The sequence below is a fragment of the Vulpes vulpes genome, chromosome 7, assembly GCF_048418805.1.
Source record: "Vulpes vulpes isolate BD-2025 chromosome 7, VulVul3, whole genome shotgun sequence".
Taxonomy (NCBI): Eukaryota; Metazoa; Chordata; class Mammalia; order Carnivora; family Canidae; genus Vulpes; species Vulpes vulpes.
Genome location: NC_132786.1, coordinates 108,982,870 through 108,999,073, shown reverse-complemented (window position 1 = coordinate 108,999,073; position 16,204 = coordinate 108,982,870). Strand labels below are relative to the sequence as shown.

The window sequence follows — 16,204 nt, the reverse complement described above, 5'->3', positions numbered from 1 at the left end:
GGATGAAATGACTCTTGCCCTACACTTCAGCAATGTCTCTACATGAATCTAAATGTCCCTAAAGACCAGGAGCCCCTCTGCGGCGAGCCCCATGTTTTATTCATTTACCATGCTAGGCACTCAGTAACTGCAGCAGTTGAAGTACATGCCATCATTGCGTGCCCTGTCTGGTCTTTAATTCATTTATCTCTATTTCACTTCCAGCACTGAGTCTTGCTCAGCCCCCTCCCAACATGGACCATTTGTAAAAGAGTTGCTAAACCGGAAAGGCCTTTGCTTTGGAGAACAGAGAAATCATTATTAATATCATGAATTTCCCATTCCTTATCTGTCCACCAAATGTATGTGTTGCCTCAGTCGCCAAGGAACTAGCAGAGCCAGATGGAGCATGACGGAGGATGGTTCCTTCCATTCTTTTAATGTTGACCATCTCCAAAAACAGGTAGTGGAAAAAGTAGAGCTAGGGTACTTCAAGTTAGCATCACCACTCACAGGCCGAACTTACATTCTGCAAATGGTAGAAAGTCCAGCTGGGGAATGCTTGCTTAATCTTCAGATCAAAAGGATAACGATAGATTTCCTCCAGAAAATGACACTGGGCAATAAAAGAATTCAAAGCCATGTGCCACAATCTTAGACTGGATCTTGCACCAATATCGGTGGCCAAAATGAACTGCAAACTGCTTAGTGGAACAAGTTACTCTAGCTTTTGAAAGAGATAATTAGCACTGGAGCAGCCTTTTTGGATAAAGAGCCAGGAAGGAGATAGCTGGGTTCAGCCTTCACATACAGACTGTATAAAATTATGGGTCATTATTGCCACGACATAGACTTGCTTTCTGAAGGGTTTTTGCTGCTTAAAGAATTATATATAATCTGTCACCTAACTTATGGTATGTGGGGCATGAAGCTCTTTGTCACTGACTTATTACCTCATTGCTTAGCCATGGTGTTAATGAAGCAAAGATCACAGCTTTGATTGACAGATGGGTCTCATCGCTTTAAGGTGTTCTGCAGCCAAATGTGATGTACCGCAATCAATTGATTCATTTCTACTACCAATATTCTTTGAGTCCCTACTATGTACTTTAGTGTGTTGTTGACACAGGAACCACAAAACAAAATGAAACAGAAATCCGAGATAGTTTTTATCTTCACAAGCTAATGGGGGAGACAGATGCATTCACAAATAGATACACTACAAAGCAAATTATGCTAAGCACAATCATAGAAGCACAAAGTGTAGTGGGAAATCAGAAGAGAAAGATTAATTCCAACCCATGAGGATGTGAATGGGTAGCCACGAATTTATCACCACCCCAGGAACAACAACTTACCACATATGTTATAATAACAGTGGGCTAGGATTGCTATTTTAAAACGCAAATGAAAAAATATTGTAATTGGATGAGATTTGCCAGCCAAACAGAGCAAACCAACCAGAAGTCTAAAATACAAAAAAGGCAAATAATGATTTGGGTTTTTGCATTTTGTGCAGGATTTGTTAGCGGCTTGTTTTATTGCTATAGGTGCGGACCATGTTTTTAATTTTTTTCACGTGATCTGGAGGTTATAAGATCTACCTGCATGTGGCAGATCGCAGGGCAAATATGTGCATCCCCTGGGGAGCGATTGGATCATGCCTGTGTGCTTTTAAATCTGTGTTGTTAGTAAGGTTAGCCTTTCGACCTAATGCTTTAGTTTCCGGAGTCATCTTGTGGGCTTATATTAGCAAGCTTGTGAACATTAGGACTAAAAAAAATAATGCTTTCTATCTTTTGGGTGATATCTATCAAAGCCACTATGAGATTCAAAAGTAGGTAGAGACAAAGAGCAAAGCTTGCAATGTTTCTATGCAAAAGAAATGGAGTATACACAGCCAAGAAGTTTTCAGATCTCTAAAAGATCTGTTGCCCGGTTCAGCCTTCACTGAGAACTTATTTGTCCTGAAGGTACTGCTATCTTTCCTGGCCCAAGATGCTGAAATTGCAAGCCGAAACCTATATTTTCAGAACTGGTTGTCCCGACATCAGAATATATGCTCCCCACTTGCACCCTGAATGCTTGGGTGACCAGAGGTCATTGCCATAGACATGAGTTAAGAAATTATTTCATATAAATGTTTTTCCCTCACAAAGAGTTAAGAAATTATTTCTTATAAATGCTTTATACTCAATTCTCTCCATTTCCATTTTTATTTTAAAATAACCTGTCAAATAATAATGCAGTGCTTACCATGGGCCAGGGACTATTCTAGCCATTTCCATCTAACAGACATAAGGTAAAAATATAATTATTCCCACTTGATAGATGGAAATGCTGAAGAATAAGATCTTGCTCAGGGTAACCAGCTAGAAAGTGTCAGAACCAGCGGGTCTGGCTACAGATACTATGCTTGAATCACTACACCAGTCTACTCATGTATATAATCCTCATATAGTTGTTGTAAGAATTATATAGCATACACAGAAAAGCTAGCACAAAGAAAGTATTCAAAAATAGTAGGCAATATAAACATTGATCAAATATTAGCCTCTATAATTTCGCCAATGTGTTTTAAAACTGAATATGCAGTATGCTTTAAGTGCAAGTATTCTGAAACATATTCTTGACAAAACTACTGCATAGTCTTAAATTGGCAGTATGTTCCTAAAGGATGAACTAAGAAGATAGTCATTTGTTTGATACTCTATACCGTAGTCTGCCCTTCATGCTTCTCAATGCTTTATTACTTTTCTTTCCTCAACAGGACTCTAGATGCCTTGAAGAAAAGGATGATCTCTTCTACTCTTCTTTTCCACAATCATGTGGCTTGATGCATAGGAATCCTTCAATAATTATTTGTAGTTTGGTAATCAATACCATCCTAGATTAGAAGACAGAAATCTATAAATTTGGGATAATGTTATTCATCTTGTGTAATGACTTTAGAATGTGGGTGGTTGTCAGGTAGGTAATTATTAAAAATTAACTTTTTGTAAGTGTCCTATTTTAAACTTCTCTTAAAATCATACATGCAGAACACACGTATGCATTTCTGTTGGATATATAACTAGGAATGGAATACACCTCACATGTATTTTTTTACCAAAAAAAAAATATGTACCAGAATAGCATTACTTATAATAATCAAAAACTAAAAACTATCCAAACACCTGTCAACAACAGAATGGAGAAAGAAATTGTGGTCTAGTCACACAATTGAGTACTATACAGCAACAAGAGTGAACAATCTACACTTATGTACAACAACACAAGTAAAGCGCACAAATAAAATGCTGAGATAAAGAAGTCAGATCCAAAAACAAGTATATACTGAATGATTCCACTTATTTAATATACAAAATGAACAAAACCAATCAACTCATAGAAGCCAGGATAGTGATTGCTCTTGGGGTGATGTGGTTGGTACCTTGAAGGGGCTGGAAGGAAGCTTTTATTTAAAAAAAAAAAAAAGATTTTAAATATTTATCCACAAGAGACACGCAAGGAGAGGCAGAGGGAGAAGCAGGCTCCATACGGGGAGCCGAATGCGGACCTCGATCCCAGGACCCCGGGATCACACCCTGAGCCAAAGGCAGATGCTTAACCACTGAGCCACCCAGAAGTCCCTGGCAAGAAGCTTTTCTTGATTGGGACCTTATTACACAGATATATTCAGTTTATCAGAATTAATTGGGCTGTGCACTTATCATCCACATGTGTTTTAGTCCCTACTATACTTAAAAATAAAGTAAAAAAAAAAATACACTCCACATACATGCTAGCTCTACTCAAATTTTTCTTCATTCCTTACCGACAACCTCTCTTATCACTTTCCTTGAAAGGTGAGGCTGTTGGTTATTTACCTTTACTTCCCCCTTGCAATGTCTACAGTGCTAACGTACAGAAAGTGTTTTATTGAGTGAATGAAAAAGAAGGAAAAAACAACTTCTTGTCCTGAAGGAACAGAGATGAATGGGTGAATGAATGAATGAACGAATGACACATAGCTATTAATCAGTAGGATCAGGACTTAAGTGAATGACTCAACGTTCATAGGAGCTCACTGTGATGACAATTGTAAACATTGTTATATGAATACATCATACATGGCAGTCTATTGACCTACCTGTAAATGTTGATCTAAAATACAATTAATTGTATGATAAAAAACTTAAGTCACTAGATATATGAATGGTATAATTCTTCATTTTGTGAATAGATTGATGGTCAAGTTTTTCTACTATTCTAATAAATACTAAATATTTAGGATTTGTTATGTACTGGAAACAGTTTGAGACAGTTTGCTGATGTTTGATTATTTAATTCCTAAGGTCACCAAGTGTAATTATTAAAAAAGCTAGAATTTTGATTCAGACAGACCTAGGTCTAAATCATGATCTCCCCACTTAAAAATGGAACGGTCATGAGTACATTAGCTAACTTCTCTGAGCTGCAGCTTCAAAACTCCTACAGTGGAGACAGTCACATGTACCTCATTGCAAGGATCCCATGAGGCCATGTAGGTGAAGCACCTTGCCTGGTGCTTGGCGGATTGCATATGGGAGAGCACTATTCATCATCACCATGAACAGAGGTTAAGACACCTCCTGACATCCCAACCACACCCATCCAACAGTATGTTCTGGTGCCTCACTCTCCAAACTATATTTCTAGGCCTCCTCCCTTCATTTCCATCACCTGACTTGAAGCTGGGCCATAGTCATCCCTTGTGAGCTTTCCACTCATATAAGCTTTGTAAATTCTCTCCCTGCTTCATCTTTTTCCCTCCCCAACTCTTCTTAGCCAGAGTGATCTTTTCAAATCTTTAACTGTCTGAAGTCCTCCAATCACTTCCTTTGAAATAAATCCTAAATCCGTTATATGACCTATGTAGTCTCAAAGGATCTGATCCTTACTCACACTGTGGTTTCCCCAGAACTTTCAACATGTCACACACACTCATGCTTCTGCTTGCTGCTCAGTCTTCATGACTCAGCTTGAAGGATGACTCAGAAAGGGCTTCCCAGATACTTTAATAAAGTAGGGCTTCCCATGATTATCTGTAGCCACCAATACATAAATTTCATGTTTCTGTGTTTACTTATGTATTGCCTATCTCCCTCCTCTAGACTCTAAACTCCCCGAGGGCTTGCCATAGCTGTTCTACATGCCATCAAATGGCCATCATCAACTCAGTGCCTGAAACAAACCTCTGCATTCAACAAGTATGTACTTATGCCTCTCATGTGCAAGCACAAGAACCATAGATTAATACACACTTTAAATAAGTGATGTATTGTGTTAGCAAGTGATGAGGGCTACGGAGAAAAGCAAAACTGGAAAGTGAATAAAGAGACAGATGAGTGTTGGGATACAATATAAAGTAGGATGGTCAGAGGGGACCTCCTTGTCAGGGAACATTGAGGAGAGACTGGAGGGATATGAGGAGGAGCATGGGGATACTCAGGAGAAGGAGTTCAGATAGAACTAAGTGCCAGGAGCCTCAGGTGTACGTCCTTGGAAATGGAAGGAACAGCCAAGGCCAATGTGGCTGGAGCTGAGTGAGTGGAGGGAAAAGCAGGAGAAGATGGGAACAGAAAGACCAGAAGAAGGCTCTGGGTCTGAGGACTTGGCTTTGACTCTGAGGAAGGGGAAGCCACTGCAGGGTTTTGAGCATAGAGGAATGCAGTCTGATTTATGTGTTAACCAGATAGATGCCTCTGGCTGTTGAGTTGAAGGCTGTACTGAATATAAGGGGCCAAGAGTAAACACACAGAAGTCATTTGGGTCAGGTGAGAGACAATGGTGGTTTGGATGAAGGAAGGAGTGGTGGAATGACCGAGAAGTGGTCAGATTCTAGATGTAATTCTAAGATAGTACTGAGAGGATTTGCTGACATACTGATTGCAGAGTCTGAGAGAAAGAAAGGAGTCAATCCAAAATTGATATTCAATAAACCTTTGTTAAGTGGCTGAGTGGGTGAATAAATGAATGAACGAATGAATCAATCAATGAATGACACATAACCATTAAACAGCAGGATCAGAATTTAAGGCGAGTTGAGTAAGACATCGAAATATGCACTGTGATTCTTAACCTTTTAGAATTTGACGGCGAGTCTTTCTTTAGAAAAATGCACATATGTACATACATGCCAAATTTGCACATAATCCTAGGAAGCTCCAGAACCTCTTGAAATCCATCCAGAAATCCCCTCTTAAGAGAGCCTGCATGTCATCATACAAGCATGTAACCTAAAACTTGATTTTCAAAATGCAGTTTCCATGAAACCTTTGCAAAACATCTCTCGCCTGAAGTTCCCACTCGAGTCTTACAACGGATTAACGTAACAGAAAAGAGACAAATTTCACTTCTGCTTTCTATGCTTAAAAATAACCATGCCAATACACACTATTGGAATATAACACTAATTTCTAGGCAGTATCATTAAAAGTCATAATCAGGGGCAATAAATCATTCTTAATACTTGTAAAGGACTAAAGGAAACTATGTTTTCTTACAGTAACACCATAAAACTTAATAAAGCACCATTTCTTTATGAATGGCTGGAACTATAATAACTCAGTCCGATAATACTGGTCTTCTCATCCTGGTAGAACTTTTAACCGGCAGATTTAGAGGACCTTATTTAATAAGAAATTAGAAAATGAATTTAATAACTGCAGTTGAGGGAGTCAAATAAAAAGTATGCTCTATGGACGAAAAACAATAAAATGTACTTCTGGAAAGAACAGCAGTGCCGTTTTGTGTAAAGGCTAAAACAGAATATTGGGTGTTGCTGTAGTTTGTGAATTTCATAAACAACAATATAATTACTGCAAAATAATGGTACAATTCAGTTTACTCTTCAACCTGAAGTAAATCTATAAAAACAATTCAAACGTTGCCCTCAAATTTCCAGATTATCTGTTTGATCTAAGGAATCTTGCAAGTGTGTACATACATAATATATACATACATATATATGCATATATTATATATACACACGTATGTTCATACATATATATGCATACATTATATATATACACACACATATATTATAAAACATTTAGACATCTATGTTTAAATCATATTTTTAAGCCCGCTAAGTCTTCAAGGGGAGTAAAGTAGTTTTGTGTTTTGCCTTATATTTCCAATACTTTTGTTTAAATCCCAAAGACTGTTTTCCAAAGTGAGACGCTTTGCCACAGCCATAAAACTCTTTCAAGCCACGGGGGATGACAGAGTTAAAACTCTAAAAGATTAACACTGGGCTCGCTCACAGGCTTACACGCTGCCCTGAAGCATTTGTCTAAGAGCTTAAAAAAAAAAAAAAAAAAAAAAGGCAAGAGAGAAATTGCCCAAAATCTATCTCAGGAAGCACCTTCCTTCTAGGGGAAAAACCTCTGGTCCTGATGTTTTGCTGTCTGACCCTGCCCGGGTCTACATCCTGTTACCTCACTCTTTAAGAGGGCTAAGAAAAATGCCTGTCATGTTCCAGACTGATCTCCTAGGTTATGAGAGGAGTGCGAAAGGAAGTCAATAGAATTCTTCTTCACTATGACACAGGTACCAACCAGATGACCTAAAAAATAACAACTCCTGAGCCTTAATTTGGACATTTGGATTCTATTGCCTTGCAATGGAATCGAATTATATCTACATTTTCTGTGGGTCATTTTAAAAGTGAAATATGAGAGACTACCCAGTACAAGCGAGACAGAGATAGGCAGTCAGACATTGGGCACATTAAAAAAAAAAAATCTATGAGATGTCTTGGCCCCAGAAGCAAAGATCATGTCAGTTAAATCAGGATCAAATTAAGATGTAAACTTTGGTGTGCAGTGATTGCTGTAAAATGAGAAAATACATTCTAGAAATGGGGATAATACACTCCCCATACTCGGAGTATTCGTCTATAATTCAGAATGTATTTCTGTTTGGAGTATTGGTGTTAACGTGCTTTCTTAGCAGAGAGTAGAACAGCCGTTATGGTGTATGTTATGAATGCATATTAACAGCACAGGCATTTGCATATCTGGAACTATAGTAGAAAATGCATAACAAAATTTCTTTTGAAAGATTATTGTACAAACACACTGAATCCTTGCTAAATCTTGACATAACAACTTTTTGTCCCCCCGCTTTCTTTTTTAAAAGGAAACCTAAGACATTCAAACAATAGATTAATACTCAGAAAACCTCAACACAGATCTATCCCCCCTTCGCCCCACCTCACCACCCCCCCGAAGGTTTTTATTTCATGTTCAAAGGCAGAAATAGAACAGTCCCAAATGTTTTCATCAAAAAAACTGTTTCTCATTTGTCTGCACATTGCAAAGATAAAATATAAAGTCTATCCTTGCGATGAGCTACATTGGTGATAATTTTCTACCAACAAGTCACGTTACCTATTCCTTAGATTTTGAATCTCGTGTTTGCGATGCCCATAATACAGTGCAGCTTCTGGAGACTTTGCAAGTTTAGAATATGGTATAATATGGAAAATGTGTGACAGGCTTTGTGGCTCCTGATTTTTTTTTTTACTTATGCCCCTTAACATTTAAAAAATTAAATCATACGTGAGAACAAACGAAAGTCTGCATCTGCTCTTCCTATAGAAACTCTCTGTGTTGACATAAAAGGTGTGTGTTGTTTTTGAACCAAAGGCTATGCGAAAGAAACTCAATGCACCCATTACCAGTAATATAGCCCCTTAAGCGACACATTTTGAAATGCCTCTGGTACGTCTTACTTTTTTAAAAAACATAAGCTAGGCCAACCTACTTCACTTAGGTTATGAATTTATAGCCTTATTTTTATTTTAGATTTGCATGTTTAGCAAAGAAAACATTTTTCTTCTCCGTTGAGAGAGAAAAATTATTCTCCTTTACCTAGCATAATTCTCCTTTTTGCCACCTTCCCCATCTTTTCTAGAGCTGTCCAGGCAAAGGTGAGTAACTTTCAGGGGGACGGAAATGAGTGGGAGACGACAGGAGCAGAACCGCATTTGATTTGAGGCCGCCGATGCCAATCTGGAACCAAAGTGCATGAAAGCAGCAGAATTCTAAACCTTTCAAAACTGGGATTTATAAAGGGAAGGCTAACACAGATTCAACAGTTACAACTCTGCCAGGGATTACTTTAATACCAAAAGCATACTGTCTCACTTTATAGAAAGAGATTATTCAGTTGTCAAACAACAAAGGTTGTGTTTGTCCATTTTTAAACTTTTTTTTTTAGTGCACTTTTTACTTTACTGATGGGCAATTCTGAAATAAAACGTTCCTTTTCTCTCTTTCTCTCTTTCTCTCTCTCTCTCTCTCTCTCTCCCTCTTTTTGCAAGGGAAGGGGGTGACAGGGGAGCAGAGAAAAGGAGAGGAAGGTAGAGTTTGCCTCTGATTTCACAGTGTATTTTATCAATAAGGCCTCTCCGATTTCGCTTAACTATTTCTCCCCCTGCCTTCGTTAATATACCAAAAGCGGAGAGTGGGGGGAAAGAGAAATATGTGTAAATCTGACAAAGAAAAAAACACTGGACACTGATGTAAAAATGAGGAGACTTTTAAATTGGCTGTTGGTCTAGAGGGGGGAAATGTGAGAAGAGCTTTTAAGAGAAGGAGAAGATCTTTAAGAGAAAAGAAAAAAAAATCTGAGGGCTTCAGAAAGCAGAAAAGCTAATCTTTGATTAAAAACACTCAGCTGAATGCCAGGGAGAAGAACAAGACAAAAACCTAAGAGCTATTTTTTATGTTTGGTGTGTAGGAAACGAAATGAGAACGAGCAAGCCAGTTAACGCTGGAGAGAGGATGGGACAATGCAAGACCGAAGTTGTGACTTCGGGGAGAGGACACAGGATGTGGTCTGAAATCTTTCACGGTGGCCTCGCAGATGTCTCTGCGTTTGTTAAGAGATAAACGGTCTCCCAAAAAGTTGTTGAAAGGTACCAGCAAGTGGAGGAAGGGGGGGGGGCGCCTGAGGATGTCTTTCACAGACCCCAGATGGAGAAACTGTTCTTTTATTCCAAATTCCTAAGAAGCACAGAAGTCGTACATGTTAATAAGAGAACACACAGACACACACCCATAAGTTACATGCCACGAAACAAAACAAGGAAATGAGGAGACCTTTGCTGATCCCTGTTCGCTTACACAAATCTTAGTTTGGGTAAGCATCTCAAGACCCTTTTCCTGATTTCAGCTCCTTCTCACGGCTTCCTTTCCCTGGGTACCCAGGTGCACGAACGGGATGGGGATCTTCACAAAACGTCAACATCAACAACAACAAAACCCCCTCGCTCACACAAAAGCCCACCTTGTAAATGAATGGAATATTAACGACCACCTAATAGTTGCACCGTTGGCAGGGCGAAACTGAGCACTAACACGGCTATTTCTCCAGACTGCCAGTGGAGCCGAAGCAGCTCGAGGAGAAACGCACCTACTGTATGTGAAATGCTGGTGCAGATTTTTTCCCTATCAGTCTAACCTTCTGTGTTGATGCATGAATGCTGGTACCCACTTACAGGGATGCCAGATGATCAGTGCAGAATGAAGGTCCCAAGAGAGAGGATCACATGGTTCTCTCTGCCCTGTGACGTCACTAGCAGATGGCATGGGTACCAGCTCTGGCAGTTGGCATCAATGTCACTTTTTAGAGATCAATGAGATAGTGCAGATATACACAGATCTAGAGACTCCAGGAGACGATGCGACACTCAGCCTGAAAAGATTTGGAAGATACAAAATGAAAACTGATTATTGAATGAAATTAAAACCTAAGGTAATATAAATAAAGATCTACTTCAATTGATGCTGGCTTTGCATGCAAGTATTTAAAGATACAGTGTCACTGTCTTATAGTATTTATATGCTCTTTGCCATCTATAACTTCTTATCATATTTCATTCTTATGATGTAATTGTCACATACTTTCACTGCTATTATGTAACACTGCAAGTATGTGGACATTACTAAGAGTTTATGTGTGTATGTGTGTATGTGTGTGTGCTGAGGGGGCTGGAGATTGTTAAATTGAAAAGTCTCTGTTTTAACGTGCCTATTTGTTTGAAGACTTTAGATGAAAATACTTGCTGCTTCACCAAACGAAAGCCAAAATTGCATTTGAAACACAAATTATTTTCCCCTTTCATTCGGGATTCTGAACACACGTGCACAATTGCAGTCAGAATCCTTGGACCGTTCCTGTCAGATATTAGCTAGAGGGAGACTTCTGTGGCTCGTAGAACAAAAACACTACGAGAGTGGTTTTTTTGTCCAGGATGATTTGAACAGCAGTAAACAGACGATCACATTTGGAAAAATTGTAAATGTAAAAGCAGTCTTAACATTTTCTTTGATTTAAAAAAAAATGCCAGTGATTTTTGTTTTTTCAAATTTATTTATGCAGTTTATTCCAAATTAGCCTAATCCCCCTCCCCCTTTTTTGTGAAGGCTGGGAAAATAGTGCTCTTTTACATATTTCTTCCCTGCTCAGAAAGAAATCAGTTTTAAAAATGGGCTCTGATTAATCTTTTCTTTAAATTTGTAAATGTCAACAGCCACTTAGCTAAATTTGCAGTTATGTAATACAGCAAATAAAGTTAAGGCTAATTTCTTTTCCTAAAAAAAAAAAAAAAAAAAAAAAAAACCCTCACAAATTTGTCAGCTAATGGAGAGATAACACTTTTTTATTTTAAAAACTGGTGTCTCTTCTTATTTTGTACTCAGGGGAATTGGAATTAATGAAATTCTGCATTGCTATATCATGTTTTGCATTTGCTGGAATTCCACGGTCCTTTTTGTGCATTAAAACCAGTTTAAAATCAAAGGGAAGTGGAGATGGTGGTGGCATTATAATGAATACTTCTTGTTTTATTTTCTTTTGATAATTTGCCTGTATAAATCGATCCTATTGCATGTGCCAATGGTTGTTTTTTTTTTGTAATTACTAGTCTGCACAAACTCAAAGATTGTATTTTACGTAAAAAATCGGTCCCAGAATCAGTCTTTTTCACGTGTTTGTGCATTCTTATGATTAAGTCATTAAATATGTTTTAAGTGTATAAACTTTAAAAATGAAAACACTTTAAATATTGTGCTGGCATTTTTTCAGGTAATTTAAGATTAGAGAACCATGTTAACACTACCGTTTGATGAGTCTGTTGTAATGCCAGAATCCCAGATGTGCAGAAAGTTTTCTAGAGAATGTGAGGACCAGAAGCAAATTAAGAAACCAGAAAGCTTTTCCAAACAGATTGTCCTTCGAGGAAAGAGCATCAAAAGGGCCCCCGGAGAAGAAACCGAGAAGGAAGAAGAGGAGGAAGACAGGGAAGAGGAAGATGAAAATGGCTTGCCCAGGAGGAGGGGTCTTAGGAAAAAAAAGACCACCAAGCTCCGACTGGAGAGGGTCAAGTTCAGGAGACAGGAAGCGAACGCGCGCGAGAGAAACAGGATGCACGGCCTCAACGACGCTCTGGACAATTTAAGAAAAGTGGTCCCCTGTTATTCCAAAACCCAAAAACTGTCCAAAATAGAAACTTTACGACTGGCCAAAAACTACATCTGGGCACTTTCTGAAATTCTGAGAATCGGCAAGAGACCTGATCTGCTCACGTTCGTCCAAAACTTATGCAAAGGTCTTTCCCAGCCAACTACAAACTTGGTGGCAGGCTGCTTGCAGCTCAACGCCAGGAGTTTCCTGATGGGTCAGGGTGGGGAGGCTGCGCACCACACAAGGTCACCCTACTCTACTTTCTACCCACCCTACCACAGCCCTGAGCTCACCACTCCCCCAGGGCATGGAACTCTTGATAATTCCAAGTCCATGAAACCCTACAATTATTGCAGTGCATATGAATCCTTCTATGAAAGCACTTCCCCTGAGTGTGCCAGCCCTCAGTTTGAAGGTCCCTTAAGTCCTCCCCCAATTAACTATAATGGGATATTTTCCCTGAAGCAAGAAGAAACCTTGGACTATGGCAAAAATTACAATTACGGCATGCATTACTGTGCAGTGCCACCCAGGGGTCCCCTTGGGCAGGGTGCCATGTTCAGGTTGCCCACCGACAGTCACTTCCCTTACGACTTACATCTGCGCAGCCAATCTCTCACCATGCAAGATGAATTAAATGCAGTTTTTCATAATTAATGAGGAAAATGAAAATAAACAGTGGTCATTCACCTCCCCCGTCTAATTAAGACAAAGCAGATGCTTGTGGGCTGAGTAATTGGCACAACTCTATCTGAGGTGTTTACTAGTTCCTGAAGTGTGTTTCAACTATTGTGAGAATTTTCTATGTAATAATAAATCTCTTTTCGTATGAGGACTTCTTTTCCTTTCCTTTTGTCTGTAAAGCACTGTGATTCTGTTTCTACTGGAAGGATTTTTTTTTCTTGTTTTATTTTCTTTTAAATTCACCTGATTTGTTTGAACAAGGTGTCTAAGAATATACTGTTGAATAAAGACATGCACACAGCGTAACTCAATGTCTATTTCAGTTGTACAGTAATTATAAAAATGCATGTTATTAAAATCAGATGAATAAAATGATGTGTTTATAATTACTAGCAATTATATATTATGTATCTCTGAAAATTGAAAATTGAAAATATTGAGAATAACCCTAAGGTGACACTGATGTTGGAAGATGCATTTGAGGATGTGCAACAATATAAAAAGCTATGCAATTTTCTTCTTATTAAGGATGAATCTAAATGCATTCAATCGGTAACTATTCCTCTTCGGGTATTGCAGATGGGGCAACATGATATTTGGGTGGACGGTGTCATGATTTTGGAACAATATTTCAATCGTAAAGAAAAATTTTTCAGCTCTTGTTTTGTATTTTCAGAAATTATCTGTACAGGTTTGTTATCACAATGTATAATTGTGTTTTTCCACCCCGCATTTTTAAAGCAATTAAACATAGATATTTACACTCCTAAAGGACATCTATTAGCTGTGATATTTTTGCATGATACTTATTATTTCCTAGTACACAGCTGCTCTCTAACACTCCCTCCTCCCCATTTCAGAAATATTTCTGGATCCCAAAACCGTACGAGATAAAACAAATTTCTTAAACAAAATGGCCAAAGCTCTTATAAGAATTTTTCTTTTCTTTTTCTTTTCTTCCTTTTCTTTTCTTTTCTTTCTTTCTTTTTTTTTTTTTTTAAGTATCTTAAATGAAAGAAGAGGAGCCCATGAGGGTTAAACATCCTGGGGAAACAATGATAAATCCTGGTAACCTTCAGCTCCAGCCGAAATTCGGTGGCAAATTTCCAGCAAACACCAAGAGTGGATGTTAAAAAATGGAAGGTTTTACTCTGCGCGGTTTAAATAAGTCTGGCCGATTAGAGGCTAAATTCCGTGTGATTAAAAGTTTCCTGACAAAAGGCCAGCGAACACCCACTTGAACGGCGCCCAGGGAGCTCACCCCCTTGGGCGGGGCCGGGCCCTTCTAGAAGAAAGACCAGGGGGGCGGTGACCTCCGAGCCGCCGCCCTCCGGCGCAGGTGCGCGCCCCCGGGGGAGCCGGCGAGGTTAGAGACCCGGGTCCGTGCGCCCGGGCGGGGGCTCCGCGCTCGCCGACGCCCGCCGCGGCCCACTGGCGCGCCCGGGCCCGACGGCTGCTCGCGGGCGGCGGGGAGCGCGGAGGATGCAGGCGGCGTGGCGCCCCCGCGCGTCCCGGGGCTCGGGGGGGGGGGGGGGGGCACCGGCTGCACTGCCCGTGGCCCGCCCGCAGCGGGCGCCCTGGGGCCGGGGGCCGCGCCCTGCGAGCCGCGCCCGAGCCGACCTGCAAAGGGCGGCGCCCCTGCCCCGCCGCCCCCGCCGCCTCCAGTGTGCCCCAGGTGCGCCGCAAGCTGCCCCTGTGCGGCCCCGCCACGCCCGCGGGACGTCCAGGGCCGAGCCCCCCCCCCCCCCCAGGGGCGCGCACCGCAGCCGCGCTCCGAGGGGCGGAGGTGCCCGAGCACCTGCTGGTGAGCGCGCCCCGCCCGGCGCTCGCGACAGCACCTGCTCATTCCCATCCCGCGAGGGCAAAGAAGGCGGGAAAGACGGGGACGTGTGCCCTCTAGGGGTGCAGAGAAGTCGGCCCGGGGCGGGGAGCCGCCAGGCCCCGCCCGTCCGTCGGGCACCGCGGGGGCTCGCCCCTGGCCCCGCAGCTGGTGCGCGCCGACCGGGCCTCCTCCGGGCGGCCGGGACCGCGGCCTCTACAGCGCCCGGACGCCGAGAGCCCGAGCGCTGCCCACCCGGTCTGGGCCAAGAGCACGAAAGCGAGGAAGCATCTGCAAGGGGAAGCGTCGGACTTAAACGGAGGCGTTTCTGTTTAGTCCCTAACGGAGCAAGCGCCGCCTTCCCGCCGCGGTCCCGGGTGACCCGCTGCCCGACTAAGGGTCTCGGTCCGCACAGGCTTGGGAGCGACGGTCTCCCCAGGGTCACAGACCCGCGTGGGACCGAGAGACCACAGCGGAGATGCGTGATCCCCTCTCCCTTCTGGCAATGCGGGAACGCGAAGGGGAAAGCCGCTGGCTGAATGTCTGGGAAGGAGCAAATGTTCAGAAGGGTCTCATCTCGGGGCTTTGTTCCAAATGGACTCGAGCAGAAGAGTGGGGTTTTCTGGCACAGACCCCGAGGTTATGAAATTTCTTCTATAGTTTGGGTGTCCCCATCCCCACGCGGGCTCTCTCCTCTGGTGGCCTGATCCCCTGTGGGATGCTGTGTTGTGTGTGAGGAGGGGTGTGGGACTGATCCCGGTGGCTTAGCCATCCTTCAGGTCCCACCGATGATCCCTGCTATGGGAACCACCCAGCTGGTCCCCTTTACACTAGCCAAGGTCAGGGTGCCAGTTCTCTTCCTCAGCAGGGCTCCCCTCTGTCCCCTGTGGACTGCAGTCCTGAGAAATCATGACTCGTTGGTTCACGTACTAACATCGCAGAGGCCACGCGTTACAAAATCTTGCCTTAAAAGTATTAATCCAATGAAAGGGGAAATAGTATAGGATAGAAAGTACACTTTAGGATCTGGAAGTCTTGGAGTCAGATTTGGGTCAAAATCCTGCCTCCCCACGAACCTCTTATTGCAGCCTCGGGGAGACAGCACACAGCAGCCAAAAGGCTGGAGGACAGGATTCCCAAGTCTTTTGCTCTCTTCCTGACCTGCTTTCCTCATCTCCCAACGCGAAAGGATGAAAGGCCTTTCTGTTTTCTAAACCCTTTAAA

The 16,204-nt window shown here is 41.7% G+C and overlaps 1 protein-coding gene across 2 annotated transcripts; it reads left to right on the top strand.

The window, feature by feature from the left end:
* Positions 1–9,862: 9,862 nt before the first annotated feature.
* Positions 9,863–13,932, top strand: NEUROD6 (neuronal differentiation 6). Of its 2 annotated transcripts, none has more exons than XM_026019127.2 (2): positions 9,863–10,767; positions 12,100–13,932. In XM_026019127.2, exon 2 carries the CDS (start codon positions 12,121–12,123, stop codon positions 13,132–13,134), a length of 1,014 nt encoding a protein of 337 aa, XP_025874912.1. In that variant the 5' UTR covers positions 9,863–10,767; positions 12,100–12,120; the 3' UTR covers positions 13,135–13,932. The 2 variants fall into 2 exon arrangements, with proteins under 2 accessions (XP_025874912.1, XP_025874914.1); XM_026019129.2 differs by having other exon boundaries at positions 10,393–10,767; positions 12,241–13,932.
* Positions 13,933–16,204: the final 2,272 nt, after the last annotated feature.

Bases quoted from the DNA above. Each gene is read 5' to 3' on its own strand.
- NEUROD6 (XM_026019127.2), top strand. From the start codon at position 12,121: ATGTTAACACTACCGTTTGATGAGTCTGTTGTAATGCCAGAATCCCAG.